The 25,209-nt window shown below is 36.7% G+C and overlaps 1 protein-coding gene across 4 annotated transcripts; it reads left to right on the top strand.

The window, feature by feature from the left end:
• The first annotated feature begins 17,270 nt into the window (after positions 1-17,270).
• TRM26 (RB1-inducible coiled-coil protein) lies at positions 17,271-24,717 on the top strand. Of its 4 annotated transcripts, none has more exons than XM_088947715.1 (6): positions 17,271-17,722; positions 19,317-19,525; positions 20,055-20,131; positions 20,486-22,228; positions 22,359-22,527; positions 23,645-24,717. In XM_088947715.1, exons 2-6 carry the CDS (start codon positions 19,444-19,446, stop codon positions 24,289-24,291), a joined length of 2,718 nt encoding a protein of 905 aa, XP_088803841.1. In that variant the 5' UTR covers positions 17,271-17,722; positions 19,317-19,443; the 3' UTR covers positions 24,292-24,717. The 4 variants fall into 4 exon arrangements, with proteins under 4 accessions (XP_088803841.1, XP_088803842.1, XP_088803843.1 ...); XM_088947716.1 differs by having other exon boundaries at positions 17,338-17,732; XM_088947717.1 differs by having other exon boundaries at positions 17,344-17,722; positions 19,317-19,450.
• The last annotated feature ends 492 nt before the right edge of the window (positions 24,718-25,209 follow it).

The following is a 25,209-nucleotide window of genomic DNA, read 5'->3' as shown; positions in this document are numbered from 1 at the left end:
GTAGAAAATTTAAATTTAAAAGAAAATTTTGTACTAAAGTTGTATTATAAATATTTTTGCACAATTCTATTACATATTATTTGGATAAAGTACTAGATATTTTTCATCTTATATAGGATAAAACTTCAAGTTAGACAAAGGAGAAACCAACTCAATGTATGTCTTATGAAGTGCTACCCAGGCAGCAGCCAGGCTTCGGCAATTTGAGCTTTTGCACAATTGGGTTTGGATTTTCAGGATCTGGGCAATGCTTGGGCCTAGAAGTTAACTTGACGACAGTTTGGGTTTAAGGCTCGCTTGGCCCAAGCTTGGGTAGAGCCTGCTCAACCTAACTCGAACCTTCTGTTTGAAGTCAATGGCTAATTTCATTAAGAATTTCTTCCCGTGCTTACAAGAACTTCATCAAGTTTGCAGAGTACTTATAAGAATTTTTCCTGGTTCCCAGGATTTGTTTCTTTATCAGTAATTTGGTTTGGATTGATCTTTTCATTTTTTTTGTCTATTATTGCTGATTGTATTCTCATGGATTGTATTTGAGATTCTGTACATTCTTAATGAAATTCGAATCTTTAAATCCATATCATGCTCATACACATTAAGGGGATGTTTCGTATGTAACTATAGATGCATTGCGCATCCGTTTCTGGTCCACCTCACCACCACATAAGCGTTTCAGGCAAAATGTTAAAAAAAAGGTATTTGGTACGGTGTTAACCATCGTCTTCTCCATTTTCTTGTGCAATGAGTGTTATTGTGTTAACCGTGGTTTTGAAAACCGGATCATACAGTCGGACCGGTTGACCCAACTACACATGCCGACCCACGTGTTAACCATCGTCTTCTCCATTTCTTGCGCAATGAGTGTTATTGTGTTAACCATGGTTTTGAAAACCAGATCAGACAGTTAGACTGGTTGACTCAAGAACTGATCAGGTAATCGGTTACTGATTCTATTTCACCTTGAAATCACTTCTGGTCTAAAAATCCTTGATTTGATCAATGATCTATTGACTCAGGTGATTGAACCGTCAACTTGTCAATCCGAACAACGATTTTTAATTTTTAATTTTTAATTTTATTTATTTATTTTTTAAATCAAAACAAGCCATCCATTCCAACTGGACAATCAGACCGTTCGACCCAAAAAGCAATGAACAATTCCGTATCCGATCCGACTTTTAAAACCTTGGTGTTAACCACCGACGTTAGTCTGTTGGCTTCTCCAGCAAATTAAAGGTGAATCACCATTTTCTTGTGCAAAGGGATTGACTTCATTCATTGGATTGGAATAATCAGCTGACTAGTATACACTACTGCTACATTGGATCAACAGTGAAATTAAGCACAACGCTCACTAACAAGCAAACAAAAAAACCACCTCGAAGGTTGCAGAAGTGCCCGATCAGCATGCAACGATACCAAACAGTTTTCGTTCAAACACCCACGCCATAACTCACCACCATGCCAAACACCATCTAAACTTGAATTAATGCATCATGTATGCAATGTTTAAACATGTATCTTTGAAGTGGATCTGGTTGTCAGGTTGTTTAGCAAAGAGGGCTGGATGACAAAGCATAATCTCTTCCCATTTTTTATTAACGGGAATACAAATACGATATATGTAGAATGCAAATCTTTGTATTTTGTATTATTTTATATGCATTTGTATTCTACACATTTGAATTTGTGCTCCTTCCAAATTGAGCTTAACCACTTATTGCCTTTTGGGCCCAAATTTCTTGTGTGATAGCTTAAAGCGAACTGAGTGGTGGCTTAGTCGGTACGTTAGTTTGTGTTGGATTTTAATTTCATAAGAGATTAAATCCAATGGGTTTGATTGGTCAATTATATGAGAAATTGCACATGCACACTTGGTTGAAAAATCAGTTTTTCTCTTACAAAAAAAAAAAAAAAACCCAATTTTGAACTTGTCCCACATTGGATAATTATAAGGTTTGTTTTCAGTATTTCAATAGGAGTTGATTTACACTCCTTAGAATTAGTAGAGGAGAGTATGGGGATTCGATACCGCGCAATGCGCGTACACGCGTGTGTGGCGCAATGAAGCGCTTTAGAGGCACACTTTGCTCGCACCCGCGCGGCTCGCGATGCGCGGCTCTGGTTTTGGTGCATTGATGACCGTTGATCACCGTTGATGAGATCAATGGTCACAATTCAATCGAGTGTGATCAAGAGGCACAATTCAAAGTTAACAGTCACCAATTGTTAATAACTTTTTAAACAATCACAATGGTTGAAATTGTGACTGTTTAATGTGCATTCTTTAAACCAACACCTACCTTTTCCTCATACCTCTTCACAAATTATTTAAGAAGCATGAATCAGACTCCAAAACACACAATTTCGAAATTCACTATCTCTCTCTCTCTCTCTCTCTCTTAGTCTGGTCTGCTACAGTCTCACAGAAGGTTTCTTTGGAGACTCTTCAACTTTGCTGGTTATAGATTCTCGCCCAAGGCTCTGTTGTATCATGGGAATGAATTTGCCTGTAACCCAACTGCAAACTCAGTAAAATTGAGTGGGGGCAAATAACGTTCTAAAGACAGTGTCTTCAGACGCCCCTCAGAGCTTCTCCTCCAAAGTTACAGTGACCCCATCTTCCCAACAATTTTAGAACGTTATTCTGCAATAAAGGCAGAAGCAAGCATGACTTCGATCAAGATGATGAACCAAGATCTTGTTCCACTAGACCAATTTGATGGAGCAAATTTCAGCCGATGGCAAGACAAGATGATCTTCTTTCTGACCACACTGAAGCTATACTATCTGTTGGACCCGAATCTGCAATCACTTCCTGAACCCACTGACAAAGACTCTGAGAAACTAAAGAAGGAAAGAGCAAAACGGGAAGATGACTCACTTCTGTGCCGATGACACATACTGAATGCCTTATCAGACCGGCTCTACAACTTCTACAAGGAACTTACATCTCCAAAAGAAATCTGGAAGGCCCTGGAATTCAAATACAAGGTACAAGAAGCAGGTACGAATAAGTATCTTATTGCAAAATACTTTGACTTCACCATGAACGACCATAAACCTATACTGGAGCAAGTTCATGAACTACAGGTGATAGTCAATAAAATTCGATCCTTTAACATCATCATTCCTGAATTTTTCCAAGTGGGAGCAATCATTGCCAAACTTTCATCCTCTTGAAAGGATTACAGGAAGAAGCTTCTGCACAAGGCCGAAGACTTACCTTGGAGCAAATTCAGCAACACCTTCGTATTGAAGAAGAGTCTCGAATTAGAGACAGTAGGGATAAGACCCTGACCGGTATGCTGAACTCAAAAAGAGCAACAATAAGAAGAAGGATGAGAACTTCAAAAAGAGCAACAATAAGAAATGATCCTGCTATGTTTGTGGAAAGAAGGGGCATTATGCCCAAGTCTGCCAACATTGGAAAGGCGAAACCAAGTCTGCAAACATGGTAGAAGACAATCTCGTGGCCATGATTACTGAAGTCAACATGGCAGAATTGTCTTCTGGATGGTGGTTTGATTCAGGCGCCACAGTCCATGTTTGTAAGGACAAGTCCTTATTCAAGACATATGAAGAAGTGACTGATGGCCAGGAAGTACAGATGGGAAACCAAACATGTGCCAAAGTTGCTGGAAGAGGCAATGTAGAGTTGAACTTTACCTTCAGAAAGGCACTGACTTTCCTGAATGTTCTCCATGTTCCTGACATTAGAAAGAACTTGGTCTCAGTAAATCTTGTTTGTAAGAGGGGATTCAAAGTTGTCTTTGAATCCGACAAACTAATCATATCAAAGAATGGGATGTTTGTTGGAAAGGGATATGGTTGTAATGGTATGTTCAAATTAGGTATTAATGAAAGAAAAATTTCTACTTATATTGTTGATTCTTTCTCTTTATGGCATGATAGATTAGCACACTTGAATTTTAAATCCATAAAGAACGTGAGCAAACTAGGTATAATTGCTTACAGTAATGAATCAACTGAAAAATGTGAAATATGTGTAAAATCTAAAATGGCTAAGAAACATTTTCCTAGTGTTGAGAGAAATTCTCAACTTCTAGAACTAATCCATTTTGACATATGTGAACTCAATGGTGTATTAAGTAGAGGAGGCAAGAGATACTTCATAACATTTATAGATGACTTTTCTAGGTACACATATGTCTACCTTATGAGAACTAAGGATGAAACCTTTGACATGTTTAAATTATATAAAACTGAAGTTGAAAATCAACTAGAAAAGAAAATTAAAATCCTTAGAAGTGATAGGGGTGTTGAATACTTTAAAAATGAGTTTAATTCTTTATGTGAAGAATTTGGAATAATACATCATTGTTCTGCTCCCTATACCCCTCAGTAGAATGGCCTGGCTAAAAGGAAAAATAGAACACTTACAGAAATGATAAACTACATGTTGTTAAAAGCTAATGCACCCTTAAACTTGTGGGGGGAAGTACTCTTAACAGCCTGCCATTTACATAACAGAATTGTTTCTAGAGTTAATAACAAATGCCCATATGAATTATGGACAGGAAGAAAACCTAATTTAGCATATCTAAAAGTGTGGGGGTGCTTAGCATATTATAGAGTTCCAGATCCTAAAAGAACCAAATTAGGACTCAGAGCTAAGAAAAATATGTTTGTTGGATATGCAGAACATAGCAAGGCATATAGGCTTCTAGACTTAGAGTCCAACATAATAATTGAAACTAGAGATGTTGAATTCTTTGAAAATAAACTGTGTTCTGAACCTGCAAAAAATGAATCCACAGGAAATGACAGAGAAACTCAGATCTCAATACCTGTTGATAATAATGAGACTGAAAGAAGAAATGACACAACTATAACACCTACAATAGGACTTAGAAGAAGTCAAAGACAAAGAACAGAGAAACACTTAGGTTCAGATTTTATCTCTGCTCAGTCGATTGTATTTTTGGTTGAGGCTGATAGAGAGAAGATTTTAAATAAAATACTCATTGTCCTAAACATTGAAAATGATCCAAAAACCTATAGTTAAGCCATGACCTTTAGAGATGCTGCCTTTTGGAAGGAAGCTATAAATGATGAAATGGATTCAATAATGTCAAATAACATATGGGTACTAGTAGATCTGCCTCTAGGATCAAAACCAATAAAATGTAAATGGGTGTTAGAAGAAAATACAACACTGATGGAGCTGTGCAAACTTTTAATGCTAAATTGGTAGCCAAAGGATTTAGTCAAAAGGAAGGGATTGATTACTTTGACACCTACGCACCAGTGGCTAGAACAACTTCTATTAGAATGCTTATAGCGTTAGCATCCATTTATCACTTATCCGTTCACCAAATGGATGTTAAAATTGTTTTCTTAAATGATGATTTAAATGAAGAGGTTTACATGGAACAATCAGAAAAAATTGTTCTTCTTGGAAACGAGAAGAAAGTCTATAAATTGGTTAAATCACTATATGGATTAAAATAAACACCTAAATAGTGGCATGAGAAATTTGATTTTTGCATTATAGCTTTTGGTTTTAATCATAATAGTGCTAATAGATGCATCTACTTAAAATTCACTGAAAATTATGGAGTAATTGTGTGTCTTTATGTGGATGATATGCTTATTGTGGGTACAAATATGGTTGGCATAAATGAAACTAAAAACTACTTATCCTTTGTTTTCAAGATGAAAGATTTAGGAGAAGTAGATACCATCTTGGGAATAAAAGTTAAAAAGTATAGTAGGGGCTATGCACTAAGCTAATCACATTATATTGAAAAAGTACTTGAGAAATTTAAGCATTTAGGGTTTAAAGAATATAGCACGCCATATGATTCTAGTATAAAACTAGTAGAATATACTGGCAGAGCAATTGCACAACTTGAGTATGCTAGTGTAGTAGGGAGCTTGATGTATGCTATGCTTTGTACTAGACCTGATGTTGCATTTGTAGTAAATAAACTCAGTCGGTTTACAAGTAATCCCGGTGTAGAGCACTAAAAGGCAATTGGGAGAGTCCTTGAGTATCTCAAGAGAACCTTGGAACTTGGCTTGTTTTATTGTGATTATCCAGCTGTACTAGAAGGGTACACTGATGCAAGTTGGATTACCGGTAATGGAGATAACAAGTCCACATCTGGATGGATTTTTGTCCTTGGTGGGGGTGCGATCTCTTGGGCATCCAAGAGACAAACTTGTATATCTCACTCGAGCATGGAATCCGAATTCATAGCCTTAGCGGCTGCTAGAAAAGAGACTGAATGGATTGGGAATTTATTATTGGATATAAAACTTTGGCCTAGTCCTATGCCTCCAATTTCCATTTACTATGATAGTGAGGCAACTCTGTCAAGGGCCTACAGTGGTACACTACAATGGTAAGTCCAGACATATAAGTCTGAGACATGAATTTGTTAGGCAACTGATTCAAGATGGAGTCATCACTATAACCTATATGAGGTCAAGCAAAAACTTGGTTGATTCTCTTACCAAGGGTTTAGCCAGAGAATTGGTAAGAATGACAACCAAAGAGATGGGATTAAAACCCTTTACTTAGTCACCTGTAATGGTAACCCAACCTGAACTGAAAAGCCATCAGTATTGGGTTTAATGGGTAACAACAAGTTACAACAATGTGACTGTTAGCACTGACATTGAGAAATTTCCCATCACAACATAAACAATGTTGTCCGTTATGATGAGAGGTTGAGATAAACTCTTAATGAAGTTCTGAAATGTGTCAAATAACGGAGCACATAGTGGAACTTCACCTATGTGAACATAGAAGTGGTGCCGCTTCTCATGAGAGTTTGGATTTGCTCTCGGGATTGTTCATGAAACAAGGAAAGAAGCACATGGCCATATCAGTGCTGAGCAAAATTTGAAACTCTTGTAGAGACTATACATTTTTATGTGTATAGGTGTCTCCAGTCTGTCTTCAGAGTAGTTGGTTTAAAGTCTTACCATCAATAACTTTGACAAGGCTCTGAGATAACTATACTAACAAGAGGTTTAAGTTGATAAACACCTTTTGTATGCATAATTGTGTCATAGTAGTTTGGATTGAGAGAGAACTATGTAATTCATCAATCAATGTGGGGGATTGTTGGATTTTAATCTCATAAGAGATTAAATCCAATGGGTTTGATTGGTCAATTACATGAGAAATTGCACCTGCACACTTGGTTGAAAAATCAGTTTTTCTCTTAAAAAAAAAACTCAGTTTTGAACTTGTCCCACATTGGATAATTACAATGTTTGTTTTCAGTATTTCAATAGGAGCTAATTTACACTTCTTAGAATTAGTAGAGGAGAGTATGGGGATTCGATACCGTGCAACGCACGCGCACGCGTGTGTGTGGCGCAATGAGGCGCTTTAGAGGCGCACTTTGCTCGCACTTTGCTCACACCCGCGTGGCTCGCGATGGGCGGCTTTGGTTTTGGTGCATTGATGACCGTTGATGAGATCAATGGTCACGATTCAATCGGGTGTGATCAAGAGGCACAATTCAAAGTTAACAGTCATCAATTGTTAACAACTTTTTAAACAGTCACAATGGTTGAAATTGTGACTGTTCAAGGTGCCTTCTCTAAACCAGCACCTACATTTTCCTCATACCTCTTCACAAATTATTTAAGGAGCATGAATCAGACTTCAAAACACACAATTTCAAAATTCACTATCTCTCTTTCTCAGTTCGGTCTGCTACAGTCTCACAGAAGGTTTCTTTGGAGACTCTTCAACTTTGCTGGTTGTAGATTATCGCCCAAGACTTTGTTGTATCCTGGGAACGAATTTGCCTGTAACCCAACAGCAAATTCAGTAAAACTGAGTGGGGGCAAATAACGTTCTAAAGACAGTGTCTTCAGACGCGCCTCAGAGCTTCTCCTCCAAAGTTATAGTGACCCCATCTTCCCAACAGTTTGGTTGTCCCAGGAAAGTTATTAGTGTATTGCTGGCTTGCTGGGACTAGGTCTGCTATTTGGGTCATTGAGTGAGCTTCCTAAGATGATCCAATAATCTAAAATGTTGTAATCTAGTGGCCTAGTGGGTGTTTGGCATTGATGAGTTTCATAAGTGTTCCGGTTCTATTGATGTGTCATGTATGTCACATTAGCAAATAAAGAAAATCACATTTAACAATTATGTTTCTTAAAATAACATTTTTGTAATGATTTGTTTTTCTGTAATGATTTGTTTTTCTGTAATGATTTGATTTAAGATTTGGGAAAGAAGTGGTTTCTTCAAATTAATATCCGAAATTTGAAAAAAATTGACTACTTTTTCGAGATGTTACATAGTTGTCATTATAAATATATTATAATGTTAAGTCAAATCACTTTAAACGCCCATTCAAGCCTGCATTTTTTTATGTTTAAAAAAAAAAGTGAAATGAAACACTTGTAATTGAGGCCTACTTGTGAAATGCATTGGTGCCAAACACCCACCTAGTTGGAGGCCCACTAGTAGGCCTGTAAACGGTATTCGAATCTGAGATTCGACACAATCGAATCGAATTTGAATAATTCAAATAGGATATTCGGTCGAATTTGAATATTAATTTCTTACCGATTAAACTATTGGATCAAATTTGGATATGCATTGATTTGATCCGATAAGTATCCAAGCCGATATATATATATATATTTATATATATATAATATTTTTGTACATTAATGTAATAAATAAAATCTCTTAGGGGTAAATAAGGAAATATGTTTCTCAAACCCCCAGCCAGCCAACCCTAAACCCTAAATCACTTGACATTTTCTTCTCAGCCTAGGTTTTCTTCTCTCTCGTCACCGCCTTGCCATTCTCTCCTCTCTCAACTCTCACTCTATGCAACCACCAACAAGAAAAATACAACATCTCTCTCTCTCTCTCTAGTTTCCATCTCCTTGCAAACCCTAATCCTCTTCGCCATCGTTGTCGTTGCTGCTGTCACCTGAGCAACCACATCGGCCACACCAACGATTCAATGGTCGAGTACTGGTCACCAGCCACCGCCCCTCATCCTCTGCCTCTCCTCAGTTCTCTCCTGTATCTCATCTAATCATCTTCTCCTCTATCTCTTCTCTTTCAAATCTCGATTCATTATTACAGCCACTCGAGCAACCACCATCACCAACAACAATATCAATGACAACAGTCGAGTGACAGTGGTCTCGACGGTGACCACTATCATCGATGACAACCATCATCTTCTGCTCTATCTCTCCATCGCCACACTGCCATCGTCAGTGACAGTAGTCTTGACGGAAACCACCATCATCAACGACAACCATCATCTTCTCTATCTCTCCTTCGCCATTGCCGCACTGCCACCACCACTACCATCGGTCGAATTCAAATCGAATCGAATATTCGATTTGATAATCAAAATCGAATTCGAACTCAAATATTTGAGAATTCGAATATTAGTTTTCATAACCGGTTTTGAATTCGAATCTATCTTGATAATTCAAATTTGATCCGTTTACAGGCCTACCCACTAGTCCCATATTTTGTTTTGCTAGTCTCAATTAATGTGACAAATAGCATGGTTTTAAATAATGACCCAGAATTGGAACCATTTTGGCCATCGGTTTTCGGGTTGATGGTTCAATCATTCAATCCGAATGGATGGCCCATTCTAGCAAAATAAATTAAAAAATAAAAAAAATAATTAGAATTTAAAGAATGACCAAAAATCGTTGAATGGGTTGATAGTTCGATCGCCTAGGTCAATGGGTCGTTGACTGATTCAATGGTTTTTGGCCAGGGATCAAGTTTGGGGTAAAACGGAACCAGTTGCTTGGATGGTTCCTAAGCTGAACGGTTTGACCATCTGGGTCAACAGTGGTTCGAAAACCATGACAAATAGAACTCCGAAATAGTTGATGTGTGCTAATAATAATTTCTTTTTATTTTTGAAGTGGGAACAACAACAGGATGGATCTAGGGTTGGGCATCCCCTCTCGATTGGAGACGATAAATCTCCACATTTTTTACACTTTAAGACAATTACATAAAATTACATTAAATTTGGGGTATTTTATAAATAAGATTATGAGAATTTGAGAAATTTTAGAAATTAAATTATGAGATTTAGAAATAGGATTATGGGATCTTAAAGGTTTTGAAATTTAGGGAAAATTTAGAAATATTTTAGAAATTAATATTAAACCAAGAAAAATTTTAATAATCTATCACCCGATTGGAGGAGAATTTAGGGAATTATATGTAAATCACATCCCCGCCCTATTCCAGCATTCCTCATAATCACCAGCGACGATTCAATAATAAGTTCAAGTTTTACATCGAAAATGTATAACTATTATTTTTTCTAACTCGAGTGCATGATGACATGATCCATGAGATGTTTTTTCAATAAGCTTGATTTTTTCTTTATTCCCATTTTCCCCGTTTGATTAGGTTTTTGGAATGTTTTAAAAACCAGAGGCTGACCGATTTTGCCTACGGACATGTGTCAGTGATTACACACATTTAAATAATAATGTAAATCTACATTCTCCATGTAATATATGTTATATGTATTAACTTATGTCTAATTTATTTCAATTTTTAATATTTTACTTATTAAAAATGCTAAAAATTAAGATTCAAAACCAAAAAATATGATCAAGTCAAATGAATTAATGGTTCAACCACTTGAATCACATAGGTTTTATTTATAAATTTAAAGTTTTTTAAAAGAACCACACTAGAATTAATTCGAATGATTAGTGTCCAAATTAATGGCAGGTTGAAAACATCAACTTTTTATTTTTTAATTATAAAAATATAGAAAAATTCCATGTCAGGCTTTGCTATGGCCAAGTCAAGCAGTAGGAATTTTTTGGTCGCTTGAATTCCGCAGGCACAGAATAACTATAAATCTGTGAAGAGTAGGCACATCCACAACGATGGTGTAATGCGAGATTTTGATACCAGGTCTAGACAACAACAAAGACTTTGCCAGCAAGCTGGTTGGCTTTTGTTTATTGTGGTAAAATGGAGTCGGCAAGTAAGTTGTCTGTACCTTCTAAAGTCAGGGCGATGGGACAAAACTTTGGCTATTGGGCCACAGCCAATGCTGCTGGGAACATTCTTGAGAATACTACCTTACCATGAGAGTGTGGTAGATTAGTAATTGCCCCTTATTTTCTTTTGACCAGAAAGATAGACATGAGCGTTTGCAGCCCAAAAACACTCTCAACAGGCTGTTGGCCCCATAAGTCCAAAGGAACATCCACATACGTCATAGCCTTTCGAGATAAGATCTTGATTTAACTGAATAAAGGATAGCTCAGTGTGCAAGGCTTCTGTCAATGTGGGATTTGAGGAAGATAGATGTAGGCAACCTTATCGCTACACACAGAGAAAGACTATTTCCAAATTGATTTAGATAAATTATGCCATGAAATTCGGCTTATGGTCAATTAGAGAGGGAAGTGAGTGCTTATTCTCGAGGTGCACGTTGTGCAGCCCCAATTGTTGAATGAATCTTCATTGCGGCAGACAGATGCCAGCTCGAAAGAGCTCTGCTATACGTTCATTCATATAACCTAAATATACTACATGTTAATTGGTAAATATAACTCCCTTCTATCATGTTTTATTTTTTATAGTTGGAAAGTCGAAATTCAGTACTAACTTAGGTTGGTGTACATAATCGGCACAAAGATTAAATATACATGTGTGCAATTAAAAGAGAAATCAGATTTTGTCTTCACAAAATTATTTCTCATAGCAAGAATTGTGAGCACGGTGTAAGAACCAATTTGGAAGGACAAAATCCAAACTCATTACTCTATTATTGGTGCTCTGGCCTCTGGATTGTTCTCTACGGTCGTAGAGTTGTCAGTTGACATCCTCTTTTTGGAAAATTGCTTTTTTTTAGGTCCATTAACATTGCCATGGAGAACTTCCAATTTTGCGGGTTTGATCTCACACCTGCACCAACTCACGAAGTGAAGAGAAAGCTCTCTGCATTTTGTATGTCGGTGAGTTCTGAATGCATCTCTCTGCTCAAATCTGCCACGAGATGATTTTAACCCTAGGCCGAAACCTTGAAGTTGCAGATTTTGATGTATTGTTATGATCCTATCTTGAATTAGAGGAAGTGACATTAAGGTAGGGTTATGATAAAAAGCCCTGATTTATGTTTGAGAGTGCTTAAAAATAAGTATTTATTTGAGCTATTAAGCACTTATTGGTATTTGAGAAATAAACCCAAAATAAGTGTTTATTTTAAAATTAAGAACTTATTTTTTAAGCCCAGATTTCTAGTTTTTTAAAGTGTTTATACAATAAGCACTTATTCAATTTTTTTCTTTTAAAATTATCCCTAGTTGAACTTTATAAAAACACTTTTATGAAAGCATTTTTATAAAAATACTTTTATGAAAGCACATTTAAGAAAGTACTTTTATGAAAGCATTTTTACAAAAGCACTTATTCAATTTTTTAAAAATGTTTTTATAAAATACTTTTATAAATGTTTTTATATAGAAGTACTTTATAAAATACTTTCATAAAAATGTTTTTATAAAAATAATTTAATAAAAGTGCTTTCAAAGGGTATATTTTAAAAATTTAAAAGAAAATGAAAGATTAGATAATCACATAAGTGCTTATTAGAGAAAAAGACTACCAAACGTCCAATATAAAAATTGGGTGCCAAATGCAAATACGTTCTTATTCAAATAAATACATGTTTTTAAACACTTATTTTTAACTTAAACATTCTTAAACATTGGATTAAAAGACTGAAACCACTTACTCACAAAATTGAATTTCCCTTTGTTATTTTGATCTATCAACCCATTAATTAAGATTATACATCATCATCACTACTATTATTATTATTATTATTAAGCATAGGCTTATTGTTACCCAGAAAATGATACATTGGTACAGAATGTGGTGACTCACAGTCCTGGTGAGTTGACCTCTTTCTCAAATCTTGTTTTACAAGGTTGATACCTGCAATAATTCAGCGAACTAGCTTTTTGAAATGGGCCAGAATAATAATGGAAATGGGCCTTAAGCACTGGCCAAGACCCCGGCCTGTTTTGTCACTTCTCCATGGAGTGCCGTAAATCACATGAAGAGAGAGGCGTGCCAAGAAGGCTGTCTGCCGTTGAACCTTCATCATCCCATGGTACAGGTTGAAATGCCCTAACTTGTTCTTACATCCATTGCCCCATTATTGGTTAGCCTAGTCTCCTACTAATCAATCATTTCCACTATCTATTTATACCTTTACTATATCTTAAGGCTCAGTTTGGAAGGAGTATAAATACAAATATATATATATATATACCAAAGCCTTGTATTTTATATTATATGTATATGTATTGTACATATTTATATTTATATTCTTTTCAAATTGAGCTTAAAATGTAATTGTTCATGTCAAATTTCTCATCTTGTTTCTCAATTCTTTTAGAATTTTGTGTTTCATATGGAATTTTAAAAATAAAAATTTAAATATGGGGTTATTTAAGGTCCTGTTTGGTTTGCAGGAATAGGGATGGTTTGGTTGGGTGGATTCAGAATCTTATTCCTATTCGTGGTGAAATGGCATTCTCCCATTTGAGGGAATAGTCATTCCCTCCCCCTCCCTTGGGAATGAAATCCCATTCCAGCTGAATCCAATTCCCATTATGATTCATGTTTGAACCAAATAAACTATGGGAATAGACCATTTTGATTCCGATTCCAATCGCAAATCAAACAGACTTTAGGTTCCATTCGGTTCGTAGTCTGAATCGGAATCGAAATCCTTCGGAATCAGAATCGGAATGGTCCATTCCTATAGTCTGTTTGATTTAAACAGAAATGGAAATGAGAATTGAAATCAGCAGGAATGGGATTTCATTCCCAAGAGAGAGGCAGCATTCCCTCAAATGGGGGAATGCCATTCCAGCAGGAATGAAAATAGAATTCCGATTCTGCCGAACCAAACAGTTGTAATCAAAATAACCCATTCCAATTCCGATTCCGATTCTAAACTACTATTCCTACAATCCAAATGAACCCTTAAATTCACTCACAACCAATTCAAATTAGTTAAGCAACTGAATGTGATACGAGTATTTTTTAATACCAGTCTATGCCCTCAATTTTGAGTGACGGCATCTGCTCCTCACAAATGGGCGCCTCACGTACTCATCCACCGTGCATTCATAACATCTCCCGTACGGAAAATGTTCTAGGATGTGCGTGTGAGGAGCAGATCCGGTCTCCAATTTTGACATATCGATTAGTTCGATTCAATGATAAATGCCACATGTGTTTACATGGTGGGCTCCATCCAACCACTTGGAAAGATGAATCTTGTACATCTAGTTTTCCAAGTTGCAAGTATAGGGTTTGTTATGAAACAGTGATATGGGTAGGTAGTTAGAACTAGAACATGCGAACAATTTAACAAAACTTTTCTAAGCGGGACCACTTGGCATTGCTTAACCAACTTTTTTTTTTCTAATCTCAACACCGGAAGCTTTAATTTCTAACTGGCAGAGGGGCCTGCGAATGATCCGTTGACCCGATTTCTGGCAAAAAAACCATTAAATTGGTCAACAATTCATTAATTTGAGCAGTTGAACCATTGAGCGGTTGACATATTTAATGGTTTTTGGACGTTTTTTATGAAACCATCCAGGCAATCGATTCTGTTTTATCATAATCTCAGTTCCTGACCAAAATTGTTGAATCGGTCAACAACCTATTGACTTAGGTAGCTGAACCGTTAACCCATACAATGATTTTTGATCATTTTTTTAATTTTTGTTGTCAGAATGGGATATCCATTCAAACCGTCAACCCGAAAACTAGCGGTTAGGACGATTCAATTTTTAGGTCATATGAGTGACATGCTCGAATGACATAACACGTATGGTATTGCTTAATGGACCTCACACACTTGATTTTTTGCTTATAATTTTTGTTGTTAGAATGGGTCATCCATTTTTTTATTTTTTTATTGGGAACCATCCAGTCAATCAGTTCCATTTTACCCCAATCCTAATCCCTGACCAAAAACCGTTGAATCAGTCAACAACCCATTGACCCAAGTGGTCGAATCGTCAACCCGTTGACCCATTCAATGGTTTTTGGCATTTTTTTTTTAAATTTTTGTTGTCAGAACATGTCATTTGTTCAAACTAAAAGATTGAATTGTCGAATAGCCACATGCTCGAATGACATAACGTGTATGATACTACTCAGTGGACCTCACACACTCATTTTTTTGCCTGTAATTTTTGTTGTTAGAATGGGTCGTTCGTTTGAATCGGACGATCGAATCAACAACTTGAAAACTGGTGGCCATAACGATTTCATTTTTTTGGATTGTATGAATTACACACTCAAATGACATAACATATATGATACTACTTAATGGACCTCACAAATTCAAAATTTTGCCCACAATTTTTATTGTTAGAACAGACTGTCCGTTCGAACCGAATAATCAAATCGTTGACCCAAAAATCGGTGGTCAGAACGGTTATGTAATTTTTTGCTTGTAATTTTTGTTGTCAGAACGGGCCATCCATTTGAATCGACCGGTCCAACCGTCAATTGTTAGAATGTTATTAACAATATTTATCAATAATAGTAGTTAATTATAATATTTAATTAAATAATCATTAATGATAGTTTTAATAAGATTATTTATTTATTTTTATTATAATAGTAATTATTAAATTTATGAATAGGATTTATTAACAATATCCATTAAATTAATAATTATCAAAATTAAATTAAATTAACACTATTTATCAGTAATAGTCAGTAATTATAATATTTTATTAAATAATCAATAACAATACTTTTAATAATATTTTAAATTATTTTTAATATAACAATAATTACTAAATTTATTAACAGTATTTATAATTTTAATTTAAAGTAAAATTAAATAAATATATAATTATTAACAATATTTATAATAACAAATAATTATTAATTATAATCACTAAATATATATTTATTAAATTACTGTAATAATTTACAATAATTAATTACTGTAATAATTATTCTCACGTAAAATCTACTCATACCGGTAGATTCCATTTCCCGGATGCAGAGAGCATCCATTTCATATTAATAGATATATAAGATATATAAGATAGCTGTATGTATTTATCCATCTCATGCTTTAAGCTTTTTTTACCCTTTCCCCTTACCACATGACCCGGCTCTTGACATCATTGGATAAGAGAGTTGAGTTTTATCAGAAGTCTATTTATATAAAGAGGCCCATATGAATCATTTATATGGATGAGTTGTAATTAGAATATAAGGTGCTCACACTTTTTTTCTCGCTACTGACTTTACAGCCTCATCCAGCAATGTACTTGTTCAAGGCATCCAATCATGAAACGAGCAAACTGGTTTTTTATTCTCCATTTATTATTAATTTAATTAATATAATCAGACCTGCTTAGCTGATGTGGCACGGACAGAAATGAGGTCCAAGGCTCATCACTTGCCAAGTGGCAAAGCCATCACAACGTCAATTCATTAAGCCTAACTAATAATATAAAACTGATAGCTATGGGGAAAGGTTGAACCGTTGAAGCATCAAAAGGCAAAAAGTCAACAGACAGACGAGCGGCTCCTTAATGATCGCAACTTCCCCATCAAGATCACCGGATAGAATATGGAATTGCTTTGCTAAAAACTAAAAAGAATTACGTACAGATTAGCGCAGGAATCTGTAGTTGTAATGTGAAAGATCAGACGGCGCGTGTACTATGCGCTGTGCCTAGACTCAAGAAGCGCCATGCCGCCATCACGTTAGAAAACTCCGAATTCTTATACCCTTCATATTCTGTGGAATCTATACCCGCCAAATAGATGATGGTTTCGTGTGTTAAAGCATCCTCTCCTTAGCTGTTGCTAAAAGGCCCAAACCTTTTTTTTTTTCATTTTAAGATCAATTTTTTTGGTAGAAAATTTTAAGAATAAAGAGCAATTAAAAAAAAGCATTGCTTGTGTGTGCAGTTATGCTTGATAATAAAATAGTTCCAGGGGTAAAAGTGGAATTTTACTATCACCAGATTCAGGGATACATTGAGAATAATGCCGTCCCCTCCGACACATGTTGGGACCCATCAACTTGCAAGTGTTATTTAGACAGCTGATGGATCATCAAAACACAAGTGGACTGTCAGTTCTCGATACTTCGCAGTTGGCACTTTTTTCTGGTAGTTCATGGTCTAGGTTAGCTGGGGCCCGAGAGAAATTCTATTATTCTTCACATGGGTCCCAGATGGCTTACACATTCCTTCCCGCTCTGTTTCTAGTTTCTACTCTATCTTGTGATTCTTCTGCAGAGACTTCGCTCCATCTTTACAGTAAACAGATAAAAATGAAAAAAAAAAGAATAAATAAAATAAAATGAGAGAGAGAGAGAGAGAGAGAGAGAGAGAGAGAGAGAGAGAGAGAGAGAGAGAGAGAGACTTCGCTTTCTAGTCGTTCTTTTCCAGCAATGGATGGTCAGACTAAAATCATAGTTTTTCTTACATTACTAGCGTCCCAAGACGAAGCAATTACGAGCCCTAGCTTTAAATGCCAACCTTTCTGCTACTCTGCTCCGTTCAGTGAAGATTTTATCTCGATCTCGACGTCATTAAATTCTGCTGGCAACTCTGTGTATTCGGTTTCTCTCCAATGCGCTGGAGGATAAGCTCCTGACCATGGGCCTTGCCCGTTCCCGGGTTTTTCTGGATGGTAGGTTCAGGTAATCTAGTGATGGTGGATTTGGTTTCTTGGTTTTGAATTAGATGGCTTTCTGTTTTATTGGGCTGGGAAACTGGATACTTTCTTCTGCGTTACTTGGAGAAGAAAAACTGAAATAACGGCATAAGTGTCAAGTCTGACTAGTTGAAACTGAAAATGTCATTTTGCTTTTCTGCTTGGACGTTGGATCAGAAGCCATGAATGGTCATTAGATGCTATAATTGTTTCAAATGCATCTATTAAGTTCATCATTTCTATTTGAAGAATTTTGTCAATTTTGCATCCTTTTCATGAGTAATACTTGCGAAATTCTTAAACATGAAATTGGAACTAGCTTTTCCTTTTGTCCTTGTCAGGGATTTTGCATGACTACAGAATTTGGTAATAGAAATGATATTAAGTACTTATATTTTACAAACCCATTTCAAATTTCAGTTTAAGGACGGGGTTTTCTGGTAAATCTGGTACAAAAATTCTATTTTGTCCTATTTTGTTTTTAATCATATAAATTACTTCTTCTTTCCTTTTCCTTTTCCTTGTTAAAATGGTTGTGTTAAATGTTTTAGGTTTCCTGTATTTCTGGTTGTTTTATCTTGTATCTAATCAATCATGTAACTGGAATCACATGTGGAGAGTGGTTTGGGTTTTGTCCACACTGCATTGATCTGTAAGTGCTGTTAATAAGTATCCCTCAAAGGATAGAATGCAGCATGGCTTTGTCCGAGCTTTTTCTTTATATTTCTTTATTTGTGTTTTAGCAGAATTTCTTGTGACTTGTGAGTCCATCCTTCATCTTGTCTACAGAATACTTATTTTACTTCCACCTCCATATCTGCACTCCGTTCTGTGCTTTCTATCAGAAAAACTTTGGGTCATTGGGTTGATTTTGGCTTGATTTGATTGTGACATTTACATGCTCTGTGTGTTATGCTATTGAGGACATTTAAGGCACCGAATGATTAGATCATAAAAGCATGGACGTTTTCACTTGCTGCAGCAAAATTAGGCAACTCTGAGCACTTAGGTTTCGTATTTCTCTCCTTAGGTGGGAGATAGCGGAAGAGAAGTAGGCTAGGTGGACTTCATTTCATTTTATTTCCTTTACCCCTTATTGCAGAATTTCCACTTCTAGTCTTGTGGTCCAAGGTGGGATTTGATCCCTCGTCTCCACTAAAACCAGTCAGACACCTTACTAGTTTGAAAAGCCATCCTAGTTAGCCAAAAATAAAATAAAAACAAGGAAAACGAAGGCAACTAAAAAGGGTAGATATGAGACCTTATTATTGGCTGTTCCCCTACCCCTGCACATGAAAATATGTACTTGTAGGCCATTGAGATTCATAGGGCCTATTAGAGAGGTAGATAAAACTTATAAGTTTATTGAATGTTGCCTTTGGGCTGTAGGTATTATCTTATTTCTTTGGCAATTTAAGCAGAAGTTAATTCTTGCCAGACTTGATATTTTGATTTGGTTCTTCATGATTTTCTTTACAGATTTTCAGGCACTGAAAAGCTTGTTTTAGACTTTAGTCCATATAAATGCACTTCGATTTACTGATTACAAATTTGTAATGTGACTTTCCAGATAATGAGGAAGATAGGCAGATGTTTTGCAATACTTTTGGATAAAAGACAATCTACTTGTGTTACAATGGGATAAAACATAAAATGCACTACTAGATCTAATCAAGCTTTTAGGAGTCAAAGGCGACATGGGAGGTATTTTCCATCTCTTTGAATTTAATCAGGGCAGGATGTCTCGGAAGTTTCTGGGGCATAATAGACACATTGATGGTAAGACTCTTTTATTTATTTATTTATGTATTTTCTTCCTGTGAATATGGTAATGTGCTTACCATTCTTTTTTCTTTCCTTTCTTTAAAGCAGTTTTTTTTTTTTTTTTTCTTTTCTTTTCTTTGTGTGTGTGTGTGTGTGTGTGTGTTGGGGGGGGGGGGGTTGAATTTGAGGGAAAATGAGATGGGCTAAGGTTGCAAGTTTTAAGTCATGACTCAAAGTACCTTCACACCATGTTATGTTGGGCCCTTTACTAGATAATTTATTTGACTTAGAATTATGTTCCCAAATTTAAAGGCAACTAAGTTTTCATAACTATTATTTAAGGGTAAAAATGATAGACTCATTTTATTTGATCCATAAATAAATTAGAAAAGTGAAGAAGCCCCAACCAAGTTGCTACATCTTTGCTTAAAGTGATGGTACCTTGATTGAAGAAAGAACAGTACAGAAGAAGTTCTTGCAATTAATAGAGTTGTACCTGCAAAAAAAGGTTTTGAAATGTAATGGTACTTGGACTTGTCTGCAGGTCTTGAAACCCCTCGAAACAGTTTGGAGCTGCCACTAGAACCTTCACAGAGCTGTTCTACATCTGGAAACATACTGGTAATTTGTTCACTGTATGCTGTTGTACCATAGGTTTCTGAGACATAAAGCTGTACATTGTCTGAGTACTTTTATTTGTTCAATTCTCCTCTCATTTTTGTTCTTAGTGTTGTATCTTATGAGTGCTGAGAAGTTTAAACTTTCTATGTGCTAGACCATACTGTTGGCTGACCCATACATGAGGCAAACGGGGAATGGGTTGGATCTACATTGATGGTTTTAACTGTCTTAACTTATTGCATATTAGATGGAGAAAATTCAAAAATGTTGAGAGATAATACTAACTATTAACTCCCTCTTGTGCATGCACTCAAATTATTCTTTTACTCATATTAAGTATGCTTGGACTTTCAGTATTCATATCAAACGAAGCACAGCTCCTCCAGAAAGAATTGTTATCCAAGTAAGGCTTCCATGAAAAAATTGATTGACGAGGAGATTTCTAGAGGATCAGACACCAGAAGGAATGCGCCTAGTGTTGTGGCCCGTTTGATGGGGATGGATACACTACCATCAGACACAAAACTGACAACCCATGCAAAGGAGAAAAAGAACCAAAGTGATGAACAATTTGAAAATGGCTCAATTCGGCGCAGTGCTTTTGGCTCAAAATCCTTTAGGAAAACGGAGGTTGATTTCCTAACCCATTTTTGGGAAAGAGATCCTGACTTATCCAGCAGTGGTATGAAATATGGAAAACCACGGTCTCGGGAGCATCCTCAAGAGGATGAACTACAGAAATTCAAGAAAGAATTTGAAGCATGGCAAGCAGCCAGAGTTTGGGAACATCCAAAGGTTGTTGAACTTGGCAGAATTCCTGGGCAACGGCTTTCTGAAGAGAACCTGAACAAGGAAAGAAAGGCACTCTATACAGACTCTAGGAGTTCGATAGAAAATAATAAACTTGTAGAACCAAAATGTCATACTTCATTGGCAATAATAAAAGGAAGCTCACAAGAAAGAGGTGCATTACATCATCAAGGATATAAGAAAGAAACTTTCCCAGCTAACCAAATTGAATCTGCCACCTTAAGAAACAGAACAAAATCTATTCACTCTGAGCAGATCCCCCTAATGGATTGTGATCAGAAATTTGGTAAGACTTATGATAACAAACTGGGTAAGTCTTCTGTGCCAACAAGGATAGTGATCTTGAAGCCTGGCCCGGACAGGAATGGGGGTAGTGAAGATTCTTGTGCTGGTTCATCAGAAGCTGTTGAAGAGGAAGGCAGTATTGAAGACTTGCTCGAGGAAGTAAAGGAAAGATTGAGATGTGAAATTCAGGGGAAGAGTGCTAAAAGAGATACTGCAGTCAGAAGGGGTGGGATTTGGACCTCTTTCAGTGAAAAACAATCAGATCCAAATGAAATTGCTTGGAGTATAGCACAACAGGTCAGAGAAAATGTTACTAAGGACCTTGGGATAAATTTGCTACGATCAGAATCAACAAGATCATACAGAAGTGAAGCTCGGGTGAATGGGCAAGGTTCTTCAGAGTTCATCAATAGAGACACCAGGAAATTCTTGTCTGAGAAGCTGAGGAATGTTGTAAAAGGAGAAACACCAATAGATTATCCCCTAAGTGTTGGTGGCTGCTCAAGAGCTTCTGCTTTAGGCAATGAGGAGATCAGACCAAGACCAACTGGAGGTGTTCTGTTGAGTGGGAATATTGGCGGCTGTTGGGAAGATTTGAGAGAGAAGCCAGAAATTCAAACCCGATCTTTCAGACATGGGCATAAAAGTGATGCGATGCTCTATACAGGGGAGTTATCCCCAAGGAACCTCATCAGATCTTTGTCAGCTCCAGTTTCAGGAAATTCATTTGGGAAACTTCTTTTAGAGGATCGACACATTTTAACTGGAGCCCAGATCAGGAGGAAGCATGAAGCCACTGAAAATGTTTCAGTGGAAATGAGAAAAAAGAGAAAAGAAAGGTTAAATTTCAGGGGTAAAGTCTCAAAACTTCGTTACAGTTTCACTCTTAGAGGTAAGTTATTTGGCAGGAAGATTCAAGCAGTGGAGGAATCTGGAAGCAATGAATCTGATTCTGTGAAGGATAATGGACCTACAGTTGTGATAAATCCTTGGAATGCACATGTAAGAATTATTCTATAGTTTACTTAATCTATGTACTTCTGCATAATTCTAGTGTATGAGATTTTAAGTCGATAATTTTCTTTGTTTTATTTTCTCTTAATTAATAAATTCCCTGTTGTGGGGTTCTCAGGAAAACTTGACTGAGGTGCCACCTAGCCCTGCATCAGTGTGCAGCAGTGGGCATGAAGAGTTCTGTCAGCCTGTAGATCATCTAAGCCCAATTTCCACTTTGGATGTACCTTTGATAGAAGATTGCCCAACGCCATGGGTTTTTAGAGAGATCAGCTCTAATCTTCAAGGTAATTGGTCAGTAAGCACTTGCTAATGATCAATCAACTGATGGATGTGTTTATTTCTTGGGTCAGGACTTGAAATCTTTAATCAAAGACAGTAGATTCACCTGCACTCTCTCCAGTGATAATAAAGGGACGACCAAAATTTCATTTTTTATGCACATACCTTCACATTATAGACAGATTAATAAACTAATTGGCATTGCAAACTATTGGTGCATAAGTTATATCATTAATGTGCATACATGCGCTTTGTGTACCGTCAATATCTTTCACACTAACCTTGTATTTCTGAGCATGTATCTACATACTATTGTGCCCATTTGGGATGACTTTCTGACGATTGCTTTGGGCTTTCTGAGGTGAAACTTATCTGAAAAGAATATAGGCAATATTTGGTATAAAACATATCATGTAGCCATTCAAGCAGCTCTCTGCTGAAGTTCTTCTGTCAGCTTCTTCAAAGCATCTTAGCTAAAGGGACACAACCAAATTAGGCCCTCCCAAATGGGGCCTACAACAAAATCCAGAGGCAGCATTACTCAGACAGCTATACTATTATGTTAAGCTAGGAAATCTTGCTTCTTTCGCCGAACAAACTTTTGTCTTTAATTTCCTTAAACTGCCTGTATCAAACATTCCATAGAATAGATTGAAAAGATAGCACTTAAAATAAAACAGGAATCTATGAAATAGCAGCTTCCTAAACACCAAGCACTTCCTGCTATTCCATAGTGGCATATAATTTGCGGGTAGTTAATTTCACCTTAAGGGATCTCCAACACCAAAGTTGGTCTTCATGTCTTTAGGCAAACAGCAGCCCACAAAGGTAAAATATCATGGAAAAGAAGGAAGAGATCCAAGGTTGGGTGGTCTTCAATATCCAATCAGAAAGAAAAGATCTTTTCAGGTGGAAGACTGTTCCTTATTGGCTGACTTTGTTTCTTTGTGTAATTATATGCCACTTTGCCATCATCATCATTAACACCCACGTTATGATCTGCTACATTAAGACTGTCTATGGCCATTTAATCTATGTGTAGTATAATGCCACTTGATACAACTGCAAGTATGGTATTGGGTACTCATATGCTTGTTGTTTTCTGTTTATGAATATACACAGAACTGAAGAAGCAGTTGAACCAACTTGATTCTGATGAGTCTGATGACACGCCGATCATAGAGGGCCCCCCAGAAGCTGAAACACTGGAAATAGAAATAGAAGACGAAGCTGAAGCTTACATGAGAGATCTTCTAGTTGCTTCTGGTTTATATGATGGATCATTTGATTGCCTTTTTCCAAAATGGGACCCAACTGAAAAGCCCATTAGCAACTCCATATACGAGGAAGTAGAAGAGTCTTACAGAAGAAGAACAAAAGGGAATGAAGAAGAAACCAAGGATCAGAACGAAAGTAAGGAAGATCATAAGCTGTTATTTGATCTGTTGAATGAAGCACTGGCAAAAATTCTTGGATCTTCATCAACAATATCCAGACTGAAGAGAAAAGTGCTTGGTCTCGCCACAGTATCATCTACTTGTGGAAGTAGAAAGAAATTATTGGATGCTGCATGGGAAATGGTTCGTATGTATGTACATCCTCCAATGGACGGATCATATTATTCGATCGATAGCGTGGTGGCCCGCGATATGGAGACAACCGTTTGGTCTGATATGATGCTTGATGATATTGATATAATAGTAAGAGAGATGTCATGGGTGACTCTGGGGGAGTTGATGGAGGAAACTGTGAAGGATATGTTATTATAATGGTGTGGTCTGTACTCTGTAGATTGAGTAGACCCACGATGGGCTGTGGCTGATGAACGTTCATTGCAGCAAGTGGTCGCAAGAAAATGCTGCGACCACGGTCTCAGCAGATTGAGCACATGCTATTGAATTTTATTTTAGTTGGGTTTAACAAACAAGAAGAAATTAAAGGAGCAGCACACAATTACATAAGCTTGGGGGTAGGTGTAGCGTGTCTAGTGTTCTCAATCTTCAAATGAAATTCGGTTGATTCTGAATTTGATTTTGGATGTTGTAATATTCATGGCTGTACTGTACATTAATATTTGCGATATACCGTCACTCTGGAACGTTAATATTCTGCAATTTATGGCTGTACTGTACATTAATATTCATGGATGTACTGTACATTAATATTCTGCAATTTATTTTAACCTTTTAAGGCCACTCTGGAACGTTGATCATGTGCAGATATGATCATATGATCTGCGTTTGGATTTAACAAAACTCGTTTCATATTCTCTCTGCTAGCAATTTTCATGGTCCAGATGCCTGCAGCCTTACTTATTATCAAAAATAAAAATAAAAAGGATGCCTGTACCACAAGTAAAACAGGCATTACTTGTGCTTCCTTAAGATGCACAAGTAACACAGGTGCAGCCTTCACCACATCTGCAGAAAGCCTTGCCACTACCGACCTCTGCTTTGGTGCATGTACACGGGTTGCAGCCGCAGTGTGCACCGCAGGAGCAGCACATATGCTGCATCTCTGGATCATCAGAACTTGCACTAGGATTACACCTGCTTCCATTTTTACAGCAACATCCCATGTTGTATGTTAGGTTGCTCATATAATAATGGTACAGAAGGAAAAAGGGAGAGAAAAACTGAGATGGCAAGAATGAAAATACTGACCTGCAAGATTGACCGCCGATGCAT

This window comes from Nelumbo lutea, chromosome 5 (genome assembly GCF_056320005.1).
Source record: "Nelumbo lutea isolate HS-2025 chromosome 5, American lotus-T2T, whole genome shotgun sequence".
Lineage (NCBI taxonomy): Eukaryota > Viridiplantae > Streptophyta > Magnoliopsida > Proteales > Nelumbonaceae > Nelumbo > Nelumbo lutea.
The sequence above is the reverse complement of the archived record's forward strand: the minus strand, read 5'-3'. Positions and strand labels throughout refer to the sequence as shown.

Excerpts from the sequence above, each read along its gene's own strand:
- TRM26 (XM_088947715.1), top strand. The coding sequence starts at position 19,444 with ATGGGAGGTATTTTCCATCTCTTTGAATTTAATCAGGGCAGGATGTCT. Across the intron at positions 19,526-20,054 it reads GCATAATAGACACATTGATG|GTCTTGAAACCCCTCGAAAC; the intron begins GTAAGACTCTTT and ends ACTTGTCTGCAG. Across the intron at positions 22,528-23,644 it reads GATCAGCTCTAATCTTCAAG|AACTGAAGAAGCAGTTGAAC; the intron begins GTAATTGGTCAG and ends GAATATACACAG.